Source organism: Portunus trituberculatus, chromosome 24 (genome assembly GCF_017591435.1).
Source record: "Portunus trituberculatus isolate SZX2019 chromosome 24, ASM1759143v1, whole genome shotgun sequence".
Classification (NCBI taxonomy): domain Eukaryota; kingdom Metazoa; phylum Arthropoda; class Malacostraca; order Decapoda; family Portunidae; genus Portunus; species Portunus trituberculatus.
Genome location: NC_059278.1, coordinates 19,034,545 through 19,049,084, shown reverse-complemented (window position 1 = coordinate 19,049,084; position 14,540 = coordinate 19,034,545). Strand labels below are relative to the sequence as shown.

Here is a 14,540-nt window from a genome sequence, read left to right as displayed (position 1 = left end):
CAGAATATATTGAGAGTAACAAAAATAGAGAAGGTTCGTAAGGTGAAAGGTGAACAGTTTACGAAAAAAAAAAAAGACATTGAGGAAGGTGTTGTGCAGAGGTAATACTATTAAGGGGAATCGGATGCGTGTGTATGCAGGTTCAGTATTCTTTCCTCATCCTTACGTAACTACAGAGAGAAGGGGAGGAGAGGGGGAAGGAGAGAGAAGAGTCTTTCTTGCCAATACTTGAAGAGAGAGAGAGAGAGAGAGAGAGAGAGAGAGAGAGAGAGAGAGAGAGAGTCATACATCACTGCGCCCCGTATTGTTCACACTAATTATCATAAGTAGACGTAGGAAAGCTTCTTTGTGTACAGTTTAAGACGCAAATACCTCTCCTCAAGGTTACTACAGAACTAAGGAATTACAGACTCATCGTATCTTTCAAGACTACGCGTGCTGATTCATGAAGGAGCATTTCAGACGTGCATAATCAATAGCAATGACTGACGTTCCTTGTCCCTCTTCACTTTACCCACGACAAACTTAGAGGTGACTGTAACGTTTATTAGGCAGATGTGCCAGGAGTTGTAATCTTGACAGTTGACGAAGAATTTAATGGGAGGAAAAAGTATACCAAGAGAAAGCGAAGGAAAAGCTGACGGAAAACGAAAGACAAGAAAATACAGAACTATCAACTATATAGCGCCTTGCTGTATGCTGTAGATGACAATTCGTCCCATTACTTGCATGTACCTGAGATTTAATGAGGACGAAAAGGCACCAGTATATACACTGCTTTACCTACATAACTATTGTAAATGCGTGTAAAACTTCAAGGAGACTCGAGGAACAGGTAGTAACTTGCGGCGGAATGAGTAGCAGATGAGTGTTGCCTAAAATGATGAAGACAAAGTCGGCGCGGTGAGCGGGAGGGAGCGAGACACAGCTGGCCCAGAGTGAGTCGCCAGTCTGGGGTCCTCCTACCTCAGTTTATGGCGATGACTCGGACGGGGAGGATGTGTATAGAAGTTCTCCGTGGCCTGTGATAGTTAAGCAATAAGGAAAGCCGTCAAGATGCACAGATCATGTTGCTTAGGTAATACATAGTGACAGCTTCTCTCGCGTGGTGTGTAGCGGGGAGAGGCGAGTGTGCATGAAGTGAAATCCACGGAAAGAAATCTTGTGTCACGGTGTGTAGCAGGTAAGGCGGGTCACTGTGGCCTGCCTTGTGCTTTGTGTGTCAGTGTGTGGTTGTGTGGTCATTGTGGTGCTCCCTGTCCTTCCCATCAATAGTGAAGTGAATGGTAACCGTGCGCGCGTCACAGTGGTTCTCCAAGCGGTAATAACAACGCTACCTATCTTACTGGTGAACTCGTCATTTCAAATCATCTTTGTGCTTGCTTGTGCTACCTTTTTGACCTGGCTATGTCAACTTGGGTCTGACCTGGTCTCCTACCACGTGTACAGCGCGCCAGGTCACATGTCGCGACTGCCACCGTGCAAATTACCACATTTCTCTTATTTCCAGGCGCTTTAATGCTGGTATCATCCTAGTTGCTCTTCTCTGAACTGCTTCTAACATGTTGATATCCTGCCTATAGTGGGGTGACCAGGCCTGTATGCAATACTCTAAATGGGGCCTAACATAGGAATTATATAAGCTACGCACCACTTCCTTACTTTTATAACTAACATTTCTATTTATAAAACCCAGGATCCTATTTGCCCTATTTCTTGCTTCTAAACATTGCTTTGAAAATTTCATAGTCCTGTCTATCACTACTCCTAAATCCTTTCCTTCCTCTACTGCCTCTAGCCAACATCCCTCCATCTCATAGTTAAAGTTTGTGTTGTCTTTACCTAAATGCATAACCTGACACTTTTAGAATTAAACTCCATCTGCCACCTGTCTGCCCATGCTATCAGCCTGTCCAGGTCTCGTTGTATTCTGTAATTGTCCTTTTCACCCTGTACTGCACATGCTATCTTAGTATCATCTGCAAACTTTGATACTTTGCTACTAATTCCTATATCTAAATCGTTAATGTACACCAAGAAAAGAAGAGGTCCTAGCACTGATCCTTGGGGTACCCCACTAACCACTTCCTTCCACTCAGACATTGCCCCATTTAATACTACTCTCTGTTTCCTATCAGAAAGCCATTCACTAATCCAATCAACTAACCTACCCCTATCCCATGTAGTCTCAATTTGTACACTAGCCTCCTATGCGGTACCTTATCAAACGCCTTGCTAAAATCTAGATATATAACATCTATGCTATTTCCATCATCTAACTCCTTGGTAATATATTCTAAGATATCGAGCAAATTTGTAAGACAGGACCTCCCTGATCTAAAGCCATGTTGGGTATCTCTAATTAATCTATTCTCATTTAAATGCTCCCAAATACTACCCTTAATGATTTTCTCTAGTATCTTACATACTATACTAGTTAAACTGATCGGTCTATAATTATTCGCATCATCCTTCCTACCTTTTTAAATATTGGAGTAACATTAGCTAACTTCCAGTCCTGAGGTATCTCAGCAAACCTAAGTGATCTTTCAAAGATTAACTTAAGTGCTTCAGAAATACTGTCTACACCCTCCCTAAGTACTCTGGCATGTAGCTCATCAGGACCACTAGCTTTCCTATCGTCTAGTTCAAGAATAAATTTCCTAATAATTCCCGGTTTTATATCAATATTTTCTAAAGCTCTTAAACTACTCGTCGCACTGTTTGTAACAGGATTTCCTATTCTTTCCTAGTAAATACTGAAGAAAATTGTTCATTCAATAATTCTACTATGTCTTCATTTTGATCCACTACTACACCATCTTTTCTGAGTGGTCCAATCCTATCCTTATTTCTTTTATCACTGACCTTGTAATAACTATATAATTTTTGGGATCTTTACTCCCAGCTCTAGCTAGTTTTATCTCTGCCTGTCTTTTACTTTTTTTTATAACCTTACTCAAATCATCTCTGACCTGTCTGTACTTAATCAAATCTACATCTTCCCCACTTTTCTGCAACTCTCTATATGCCCTCTTCTTCTCTCTGATCTGGCTACCTATCTCATGAGTCCACCATAATGGCTTCCTGTTTCTCTGCCTTATATCTTATTATTTGGTGAACTGCTTATCCTTTTCACAGTTCAGTGCTACGTGTTGTGAATTACCACGCAGATATTTAGCAGGAGTGGCCCATGGGTGGAAGATAGCGTCTCGAAAGCGCAAGTAAGATGAACGCAAAATCGATGTACTCTAAAGATCTGTGTATCCATTTTGGCGGCGAATTGTGTCAGCCAGCGTCTGTTGATGACCCGTGTGTGGTGGTGAGGTATTATTATCCGGCAGTACGAGCAAGAGGTCAATCCTTTCACTGTCAATAAAAACAAGGCTCGTGGTGGTAGTGGTGGTGGTTGGTGGTGAAGTCTATGGTTCCGCCCCGCCCTGCTTTACTGACTGGATAGATAGTGAAGTCCCTCTCGTGGCTAGAAACACATACGTCGTTATCCTGCACGTTCGTCAGGACCGCACGTTTCTATAAATTGAGGGACATTCAGAAATCTCTTCCTATCACTTACTTTCCTTTTAAATACTTCCTAAACCTTGAACCTACCTTTTTAATACAACCCTTAATACTTACCATATAGTTTCTTCTAAGATCTTTCAAGCTATTCATTCAGGGGCATTCAGATATTTACTGTCTCCCACGTGAGGTAACACACAATCAGCTTTTAATATGACACACTGGGATATATGTGACAGGATAGTGATGATATTTTTAGTGATTACACATGCTATGCTTTATTTGGTTGACTTATTTGCTTGTTGTTGATTGCAGGAAAGGGTAGGGCTATAGAAGGCGTGTTTGGAATACAGTGTTCGGAAGTGGCTGTAGCGTGCACGAGAAAAGGTGTCTCAGAATGATTAGTGAATAAGGAAAGAGGTGAATAAAGGCTGTAGTTTGAGAAATTTTGTATCAATGCTTGGTAATTAAGGAAAGAGATAATGAAGAAAAGGCTAAGGATGTAGAAGGACGTGTTTTAGAGTTCAGTAAGATTAGTAAATAAGGAAAGAAGTTAATATAGGCTGTAGTTTAAGAAATTATGTATCAGTGATTGGTAATTAAGGGAAGAAATAAATGAAGGATGTAGAAGGACGTGTTTTAGAGTTCAGTAAGATTAGTAAATAAGGAAAAAGGTTGATAGAGGCTGTAGTTTAAGAAATTATGTATCAATGCTTGGTAATTAAGGGAAGAGAGAATGAAGGAAAGGCTAAGGATGTAGAAGGGTGTGTCTTAGAGTTTTTTAAGATGTGTATTTGTGGGGAACAATTAGCATGAAAAGTATGCACATTAATAAATCATAATGAGAGGAATTATCTGTAATTTCTTGTTACCATTGTGTTCTGTATATACTGTAAAGAATAGTTGTCATGGTCTCACAGGAGTAGTTTTTTATGCAAGTAGGGAAAATGGCCAAGAGCAACAAAAAAAAAAAAAAAAAAAAAGCCCACTTTGAATGCCAGTTCTCTTAAAGATTAAAAAAGAATTAGCCAAAAGTCAGGGGCAAATGTCTTGAAACTTCCCTCTTAAAAGAAGTCAAGTCGTAGTCGTATGCAACAATGCACTGCACTAAGAGCAATGTGTGGAAAGGAGATAAAAGAACAGATTTTGCTATGTGTAGGCAGCACAGGACAATGCCTTGAGGATGAGGTGACTGTAGGATAATGGAAGATGTCTGGATCACAGGGGAAAGCAGTTGAGGAAAGATGTGTCAAATAGGTGTGAAAGGCATAACATTTCTGCCATAACAAATGTTAAATCACTGAACAATGTGCAGTAACTTCAAGTTGTGTAGATGGTACTTGGTGACTGCAGTCTTTGATTGGCATGGGTTATTTTACTTTTATATCTCTCAGTTCAGTTAACAGTCAAATTGTGGGTCTAGTTTATAACAGGGATGGTCACAAGAGATATTACATATTTGGTTCCTAAGGACTGGTAGATGACTGCAACTGACTCATTAATCAAGGGACTGGTTTCTCTGGGCACTTTTTATGTGGGTCTTTTGTTGCCCTAGGCTTGTGCTCCTCTTAAAAGAAAGTATTTAGTACTGCTAGTAGAAAGTTTTAAGAGATTGGACAAATTAATGGTAGGGATGATAGGTGAACACAGGTGTAGGTATAGTCTTTATTATATAGGAACTGCCATGTTAGGTTTGCTGGGTTTCTACAGCTTTCCTTTGCTCACATTAAAGAACATAGGGGAAGTAAGAAGTGGATGTGAGTGAGAATGGCCATTATTTTATCACATGTTGCCATGTAACTCTCCCTGTGTTAGAGATGTGATGCTCTGATGCAAAGAACAACAAAATCAAGCATGTCAAACACTCAGAGAGAGAGATTCACCAAAAATATTTCACAGGTTTGCTCTTAATTTATTTAGAACCCATTGCCTACCTCCATTAATATCTGCTGTAATAAATGTGATAGTCATTGAAGACTCAGTTATACATTTCACAGCCTCACTATTGATTTGATTCTAAGCTGCTGCCTGTTCTCATTCTTTTCTGTTATAAGCAGCAAGCGTCTCCCTCTTCCAGTGTATTTACTGAGGCAGCACGCTTATTCTGGCAATGTGTTCCACTTGTTCACTGCCTTGAGTGTAAATGTGTGTGTGTGTTTTTTGCTTGTGTTGAGCGCTCTCACATTTGTTTCTTGTTACAAGTAAAAGTCATAATTTTTTTTTGTATTAGAACAACAAAAGGAGTTCATGTAACTAACTGCATTATATTTTATGGATCACCTGAATCTCACTTTCATTTTCAGTATCTTCGGTTACTATGAACTTCCACTCATAAAATCGCAACCAGTCAATTTTAAGATGATTCTTTTTACTTGTTTTGATCTTTGACATATAGTTTCTTTTACTTTGATCTTTGACATACAATTTTTTTATACTATGCACATTTCACAACTGTATATTACCAGTATGTACGAGTAGATAATAGCATTTTGTCAGGGTCTCCTAAAGTATGCTTATGTGGTCAGGGCATCAGCACAGTATGTTCTCAAATAGTTTTCTTTTGGATATGCTTCCAAATGTTCTCAATTGTTTGCTGTTTTGATCAGCATGTAACCTTTGCCACATGTCTTTTTCACCTTATTTGTTTTTGCTACTGTACAGCTTTTGTTATTTGCCTTTGTCAATATGCTCTCAAATAGTTTTCCTTTTGGTTACAATTTCTTGTTACGTATTTCAATCATCCTATAACCTTTACCATGCCTTTTCACTTTGGGATTTCAGAATTAACCTGTTTTTTGTTATTATGATTTTCTTTTTTATGTCATTTGTTTTTATTATACTTTCATATAGTTTTTCTCTTCATTACTTTTCTTTTGAAGTGTTCTCAGTTACTTGTTATTTCAAGCACCACATAACTTTCACCACATGGATTTTTGATTTGAAGATTTCAGGATGAAGCAGTTTTTGTTAGTAGTAGTAGAGGCTGGGTATGAGCTGTGAGAAACTGAAAGCAATATATCACTAAATTGCCACTTACAAAAACTCATACTAGTAGAGGCTGGTTATGAGCTGTGAGAAACTGAAAGCAATACATCACTAAATTGCCACTTACAAAATCTCATACTGAACAATCAAGGTCTGGAGATGTCATGCTATTCTGCCCTGAAACAGTCTGTCTATCTAGTGTGGTGTGATAATGTAAGGATGTAAGGGGGGCAAACTTCAGGTGGGAAACAGTACTGGGTAAAGCGGAGAGATAAATCAGTAGGTGAAGTTGGCAAAAGTTGGAAATTAAATGGCCTTGATCTTAGTAGTGAAAGTTCATTGACTAGAGTACTTTTATATGCTTTACCTGAAATTCTTCCTTTTTTTTTTTTTTTTTTTTGCCTATTTGTGTGAATCTAAGTGCAAAGCTCCAGTTTCTAGTTGCTAAAACTGGAACTGTCAAGTTGATGGGGAAAAAAGTAATAATAATAAAAAAAAAGTTGACTGGTAAACCTTAGTGAAGTGTGTGTGTGTGTGTGTGTGTGTGTGTGTGTGACATGATGGTATATGTGTGTGGAGTGTTTGTGGTCAAAATGATAAAAGAAAGGTGAAAATAAGGTGAAAATATGAACCCATTTATTTATTTATATATATATATATATATATATATATATATATATATATATATATATATATATATATATATATATATATATATATATTTTTTTTTTTTTTTTTTTTTTTTTTTTTTTTTTTTTTTCTTTGTATATTCATTAGCCTATATCCACCAGTTAATCCGACATCTTTTTATTTCAGTGTTCCTTGGTGTGGTGGGTGTGCTGCTTATTGTGTTTGGAGTGTTCATTACTGTGATGTTCGACCCTATGGTCAACGCCTTCATTTTCAAGGTTTGTATCCTTCTCATTTCCATAAGAAAAGAGAAGTTTGACTTTTTAATTGCATTCAAGAAAACCACATTAAGGAACCTGCAAGTATCGTGTGAGCCTGTGTGTGGCACCCTGTACCTGTAAAACATCTACCTGTCCCCTGTTCTGTGAATTGATCTGTCCTTTTAAAGTATTTTTGACTCCATTGAATAACTTATTACTTAGTCTGTCCTATAGTGTGTCTACTCTAAAGTGGCTCCTAGGTCTCAGTTTGAATGGTGTCCCAGGGAATACCGTGAACTCGCCTTGTAATAAGTGCATTGATCAACAGAAAACAAGCATTATTCACATCACATCAATTACGTTATCAGTAAGCTACAATATGTTTTAAATCCAGGAGCCATTTTAAAGTACAGACTATATTTACTTATCACCAGTATCATTTGATCTCTATACAGTAATAATAAGGTTACATCATAATAACTTGTCATCTGTTATTCATTTGATAGACAACAATCTGACTTAGTGTCTTTTGTCTTACAGGAACTTGTTATTCAGAATAATACCGATGTCTACAAAAACTGGAAGGATCCGCCCATCGTGCCTCACTTGAAAATATATTTCTTTAATGTTACCAATAAGGAGGAGTTTTTAGAGGGGAGTAAGCCAGTGCTCCAGGAGGTGGGGCCATACTGCTACAGGTGAGGCTCAGCTTGCCTTTGTTATGTCATACTGAGACACTGATCTGAAGGTGTGGTGAATTATCCTTTAGATGTTTTTGCTGCAGGGACTGAAATTACACTTGAGGAAAGGAGAGGCTGACACATTATCAGTCAGACCATGAATGATCACTAAAGTTTGAGGGATTTTTGGTCAGCCTTGATTAACATATCACTGTAGTCATAATATATTGCACTGTTCTAGTGACTAAGTGATATTCAGGTAAATAAGAGTATTACAGTGACTTCACTGGAAGACCATTATGGTTAAAGTTTGATTGTTTTTTGTTTGTGTGTAATTTTATTGTCAGGGGATTGAAATATACATTGGTCTGAGTTAAGGAACTGACAGATTTAAGCTTCATCATATCTCCAACTTATACGTATTTGGTAATCTGTGTAATGCTTTTAAAAAGTATTAAGTTCAAGTTGTCTGAAAGCAAGCTATTTAATTTCTTGTATTTTTCCAGAGAACACTGGAGGAAAGTAAACATATCATTTTATGACAATGGTACTGTTTCCTATGAGACCCAAAAGTTTTATTTCTTTGAGAGAAGTGCTTCTGTTGGATCAGAGGATGATCTCATCACCACCCTCAACATTCCAATGATGGTATAGTACTGAGTGCTTACCTGACACTCACACTAATAATGATTATTACTGTAAAACATCACTTGTTTATTGTGAATGATATTTAGATATTTTGTTAACTAGACAGCTTATGAATAAATTTGATAATTAAAGATGAAGAGCCAAAATAGAGCTGTTAGTGAGAGTCTTGGTATTAGTCACATGTAGTAAGTTTTTTTTCTCTGATTGTGCTCATCTGCTTACCTCTAAAATTTCACCAATGCTTTTCAGACTGCTGTGTCTCAGTGGAGATTTGCAGCCAGACTTGCTAAGCTGGCACTCTCATCCATGCTGGAGGTGTTGCGCACCAAGCCATTTGTGACGAAAACTGTTGGGCAGCTCATGTGGGGCTATGACGACCCGTTGCTCAAGATTGCCAAGGACATAATTCCCCCTGATAAACGTTTGCCACATGAACAGTTCGGGTTTTTCATTGAGGTGAATGCAGCTCTTTGTATTGTAACATTGAGATTATTTACTTACAAACTTGAACAAGTCTGTGTGAATGTAGCCCCATTTTTTAATGATTCTCTCATAGCTTTAATGGTTACCTATATGTGTTTAATCATTCAGTATACATATCTCTGATATTGTTTAAGAAGGATATCTATCTTAAATAGCTTGCAGTTTTATTGTGAATAACCTAATGAGTGATAGAAACAGTCTCAGTGAAGCACCAAGAGTGTAGACTTTTGTAACATGTCCTTGTATTTCAGAAAAACGGATCAACAGACGGATTACTCAATGTGTACACTGGTAGAGATGACATGACAAAGTACATGACAATCAACACCTTTGACTACAAGTGGGAGTTGCATTACTGGAAGACAGATGAGTGTAACAAAATTCACGGCACTGATGGCTCTTCCTTCCCTCCGGGTGTCAGGAAAGACTCAGTCCTCTACATGTTCAATGAAAATCTGTGCCGTGCAATTCCTCTCACTTACTGGCATGATGTGATGGACTTTGGTCTTGAGGGAATGAGGTAAAGATGCTCATTGTTGTAAAATTAGCTTTGTAACTGTGGGATATTCATTGTGACACTTCTGCTGTCTTATGCTTGAGGGTACTCACAAAATGCATGTAAATATGAAAACTAGTAAACTATTTTGACAGCTAAGAAGAGTGTTGACCTTCAAGTAAAAAAAAAAAAAAAAAAAAAACTGATACACTGAGTTTTGCATTCTCATCAGTCAGGTGTAATATAGGTATATCAATAATATTGTCAGTTGTCAGTGGCATATTTGTACTCTGCTCAGACTGTGTGAACCAATAAACCTCAGTGAATGCCATCTTTGATGTGTAATGCATCATCTATACTTGCAGGTTCTCTCCTCCACCCGATATCTTTGCCAATGTGTCTGTCAAGCCCGAGAATGACTGTTACTGTGCAGGTGGTCCCCCTTGCATTGGTGGAGGTGTATTCAATATTAGTTCATGTAAATTTGGTAAGTATGGAAGGAAAATCTGAACTGGTATTCATTTTATCTACTGTGCTATAAGAGGAAGAGGTGTGGCCATTGAAACCTGATTAAATTTAAACCTGATTAAATGTAGTACTAACCTCTGGCTAGTACAGTGGTAATGCACTGGTCTGGCATTGCTAAGGTCGGCAGATTGAGTCTTGCACTGGCTCATGAGTTTTAGCTGTTCACTGGGAGGTTACTACTGTGGTTGGAGCACCACAGTAGGGAGTTGGGTTTACCTGGCTGATGTTGTGGAGAGCATCAGATGTGGTGGATACCAAAACTAAAACCAGTGAACTTTAGCTTTAACTTTAACTTTAAATTGTATAGCTGTGTGGAATGTGAAACTATGAAATGTGTACTAGATGAATGTTGCTGTTAATTTTCCCCAAAGTTTAATGATATTCCCATAAAGTTATAATTCTGAATATGGAAGTTAGATTGTTATTGACCATGATGTGACAAAGATGGTGATGATGATGAGGGGGTGTAGGATGATTATTGTCATGTTGCATTTGTTAATTTCCTGACTGCTTGAATTGTTTTTAACTTTAGGATTTACACTAACATAACAGACATTGAAATGCCTAATCGTATGGGAATTTAGGTACTGTGCCAGTCAAATAAATACTTTGTTGAACATATCAGAAATCTGTAAATTTTCTACTTTCAGGTTCCCCAACATTAGTCTCCTGGCCACACTTCTATCAAGGAGATGCCAAATACCGTGACGCCCTTATTGGCATGAACCCTGACCCTGAGAAACATGCCATGTATATTGATATTGCTCCTGTAAGTTGAGAACCTTCAGCACAATTCCATGTGCAGGGATTAGCAAAAAGATTAAAACATATTTTAGAAAGAGGCATCAGTAAAAGTAAAAGCAGAACAGCTCTAGAAATGTTTGTCTTGAAAAGGAACATATGAGTCTTCATCTAGCATTGTACCTAGAACTAGAATGTGCTCAGATATGTGGCATCTAGTTGTAGGGACCATTTTGTGAGGCAGTTAGCTGCTGCGATGTAGAACTGTATCACGGTATCTCCTTGCATGTCTGCCTCCTTGCACGCCTCTCAGGAACTGTGGTGTCTGGTACACATAGAAAAATAGAATACTTTGTAGGTGCTTATAAATTATTAAATCTAGTATAGTACAAACATTAACTATAATATTGAGAGACATTTTCTTCCTTGGATTTGTTTATTTACTGTTTCTTTGTATATATTAATTTGATAAACCATATGAGCTGTTCCTCATTTCTTTTTATGTTTTATTCTTTCTCTCTTTTTATGTTGTTTCTGTACCTATATATGGCCTGTGGCTGCATTAAAGATTACTATTTTTATTACTATTACTGTGCTATCAATTTATTTATACTTGCTCCCTTTTTCTTGTTTCAGCGTACCGGAACACCTTTGAGGGCCCAGGCTCGGCTCCAGATCAACATTGCTGTCCCACATGTCCCAGAAGTGTATCCTGCTGCCAAGCTCAGAGAAATGATCTTCCCAGTGATGTGGTTTGAAGATGTATGTATAGCTGGATGACTCACATTGTCCTCAGTGTTATTGTGATGCTATGGTCTCCTCTCTTCCCAGTCATATAGTTTAAAGATGTATTTATAAATGGATGACTCATGTTGCCCTAGTTTTTAGTGTGGTGATATGATTTTCCCTCTGGAGACTAATACGTGGTTTCTTCTCTAGGGTGTGACAGAGCTTCCCGGTGATCTACTGGATTTGCTGAGGCTTGGTGAAAATACCCCACCGGTAAGGAATCTCTGCTATGGTGTTGAGTTTTGGATACTTAAAGTTTTGTCAGAATAGGAGTCTGTCAAGTAGATACTGGTGCTCACCGCATAGTTTATTGGGGTATTCTTTTCATTATTTTACACGCTTGTTAGATAGAAGAGTTTTTTTTTAAACTTTTTTAGTATTATTGTATTCGAGTTAGATAAAGATGTTTGGTATACATACTTAAGCTACATTTCATTTCTGGATAGCTGGTTGAGAGACATTTTTTTTCAGTTCCTGCCGCAACTTCATCCTCCTTCCTTTTTTTTTCTCTTGTCTCCATGTTCCTGTTTCCTACTTTTTAGATATAGATTGCAAATGAGCATAGCTGAGACAAAGCATCCACATATTTTCAAGATAGATAGGTGAGAGAAATTATTATTCTTGCAACATTCTTCACATACATAATTTCTTGATCTCTGCTTTTCAGGTGGCCAAAATGAGTATGCTTTTAGCAGCATTCACCATTGGATTCACAACTGTCCTATTCGTGGTGGTTATATTCTTTGCCACTCACTACAACTTGCCCGTTCCTTACTTCAACCCGAACTACACTCACAAGGACGGCAAAACAACAAAGATCAGCAATGCACAACCTCAGCCACACAGACCAGAGTTGTCAGGTCATGTCAACACTATGGTGTCCAATAACCCAGAGAATGATGACGCCTGACACCACGGGACAGACCCACACTCGAGCACACACTCCTGGAGGAACAATCATCACTCAATTGGTCACCTCCCAGAATCTCAGAGAGCCTCCCAGGGTGGCAGCCAGCCTCAGCCCAGGATGATAAGGTCCCTGTTTGGAGATGGAGCATCCTACAACATTGCTGGACAAACCCTTCATCTCTCCTCACCCCAGAACCCACACTCTCAAGTACAAGTTGGATCATATCGTGCACACAATTACATGGTTTATTCGTAACTCCAGCACTGTCATTCAGCATGTACTGAAACAAAAAGAGTTGACCTGTGACTGCTCTCAGATGGTGCTGCAAACTGTTGAAGGAGGAGAGGTTTAAACAGTATGATTTTATGATAATTTTGTAGTGCCTGTTTTCCAGGAGAACAAAGAACCTATAATTTGTTTTTATTCATGTGTGTGCCTGTCTGTGTGTCTGTCCTGTAATTGTAATAGATGTATAATATATATATATATATATATATATATATATATATATATATATATATATATATATATATATATATCACAGTCTCTAGTATAGTTCAAGTAAATACAAATATCAAATGTATTTAGAGAGATAATTCAAATTATATTGATTTTTGAGTGCTCAAGATAATAGCATAGTACTTAAAAATTGTACATTGATAAAATGCAAGGCAAGAAAGTTTGGCGTGTGTTATGCACACATCAATGATTCGGCAAACTTTGATCTGTTGAAGCTGAGTGACTATCAGTGTTGTACTGTTAAGGTGTAACAAATTACCGTGTGTGAGACGAGTGACCTTTCCAAATCTCTTGGGAATCCATATCACATGAACTTCTAGGTAGGCTGTGATACAACTTTTATATGATGTAGATATTTTTTTACACTGATAATAAAAAAAAAATGTTTGTTATGCAGAGTGTGATTACCAAATCAGCCCATCACTTTGTCCACTGGATGCATTACATGTCGCAGGTATATCTGGACTAAAAGGTGGTAGTAGTAGTGGTGATGGTGATGATGATGGTGGTAGTAATAGTAGTAGTAGTAGTAGTAGTAGTAGCACCAGGAGTAGATTACCTTACAGTAGTAGTAATAGTGGTAGTGAGGATGGTATTATTATTATTATTATTATTATTATTATTATTATTAGCGCAAGTAGTAGTAACAACAGTTGTAGCTAGCAGTAGCTGTAGTAGTTGTTGTTGCAGGTAGTAGTAGGCAGTGGTAATGGTGATGGTGGTAACAGCAGCAGTTTCTTGCGCATTAGTTGAACAAAGTTACTCGAGTTCATATTGCCGTGCGTGATAGATAACCTTTCTCAAAGTCACTGGAAATGACAGCTCGGCAATGATAAGCAACCACAACACACAGATAATTCTCGTAACAGAAAGACTTCACCAGTTTCAAGTCTGCGGTGAAAAACTTACAGTAAGTGGTTAGCGACGAAAGATAATTTGAGGCATGATCTCTGAATTATCACGAGTCTTATTTCCTATTCCATAAGAGACGGAAGAAAATCAGAAAAGTATTGCAATGCCTGTCATGTCACTATAACTTATAATGTTGGACAGGTTGCTTGTGCATGATTAAGACAAAACGGGATGACATGCTTACAACTTTGGACTAAAAAAATAGTTTATTATGAGGAAATTGATCTATTTGGAAGTTTGCTTGATTTTGGGAGATAAAAAAATAATACATGAGAGAGAGAGAGAGAGAGAGAGAGAGAGAGAGAGAGAGAGAGAGAGAGAGAGAGAGAGAGAGAGAATTTTGTTCTTGTCTATCATTTTACTTATGGCCAAGTGGTTCCCTCAAGTGCATGCATGAAGGATGTGGCAAAGTGTGAGAATAAGGCAGGTGTAAGGGGCGA

At 38.0% G+C, this 14,540-nt stretch overlaps 1 protein-coding gene across 1 annotated transcript; it reads left to right on the top strand.

Moving 5' to 3' along the window:
- Positions 1-920: 920 nt before the first annotated feature.
- On the top strand, positions 921-13,576 carry LOC123508325 (lysosome membrane protein 2-like). Its single transcript, XM_045261935.1, has 11 exons — positions 921-1,078; positions 7,321-7,412; positions 7,935-8,092; positions 8,581-8,722; positions 8,972-9,178; positions 9,457-9,725; positions 10,067-10,188; positions 10,880-10,998; positions 11,607-11,732; positions 11,910-11,972; positions 12,427-13,576. Exons 1-11 carry the CDS (start codon positions 1,057-1,059, stop codon positions 12,667-12,669), a joined length of 1,563 nt encoding a protein of 520 aa, XP_045117870.1. The 5' UTR covers positions 921-1,056; the 3' UTR covers positions 12,670-13,576.
- Positions 13,577-14,540: the final 964 nt, after the last annotated feature.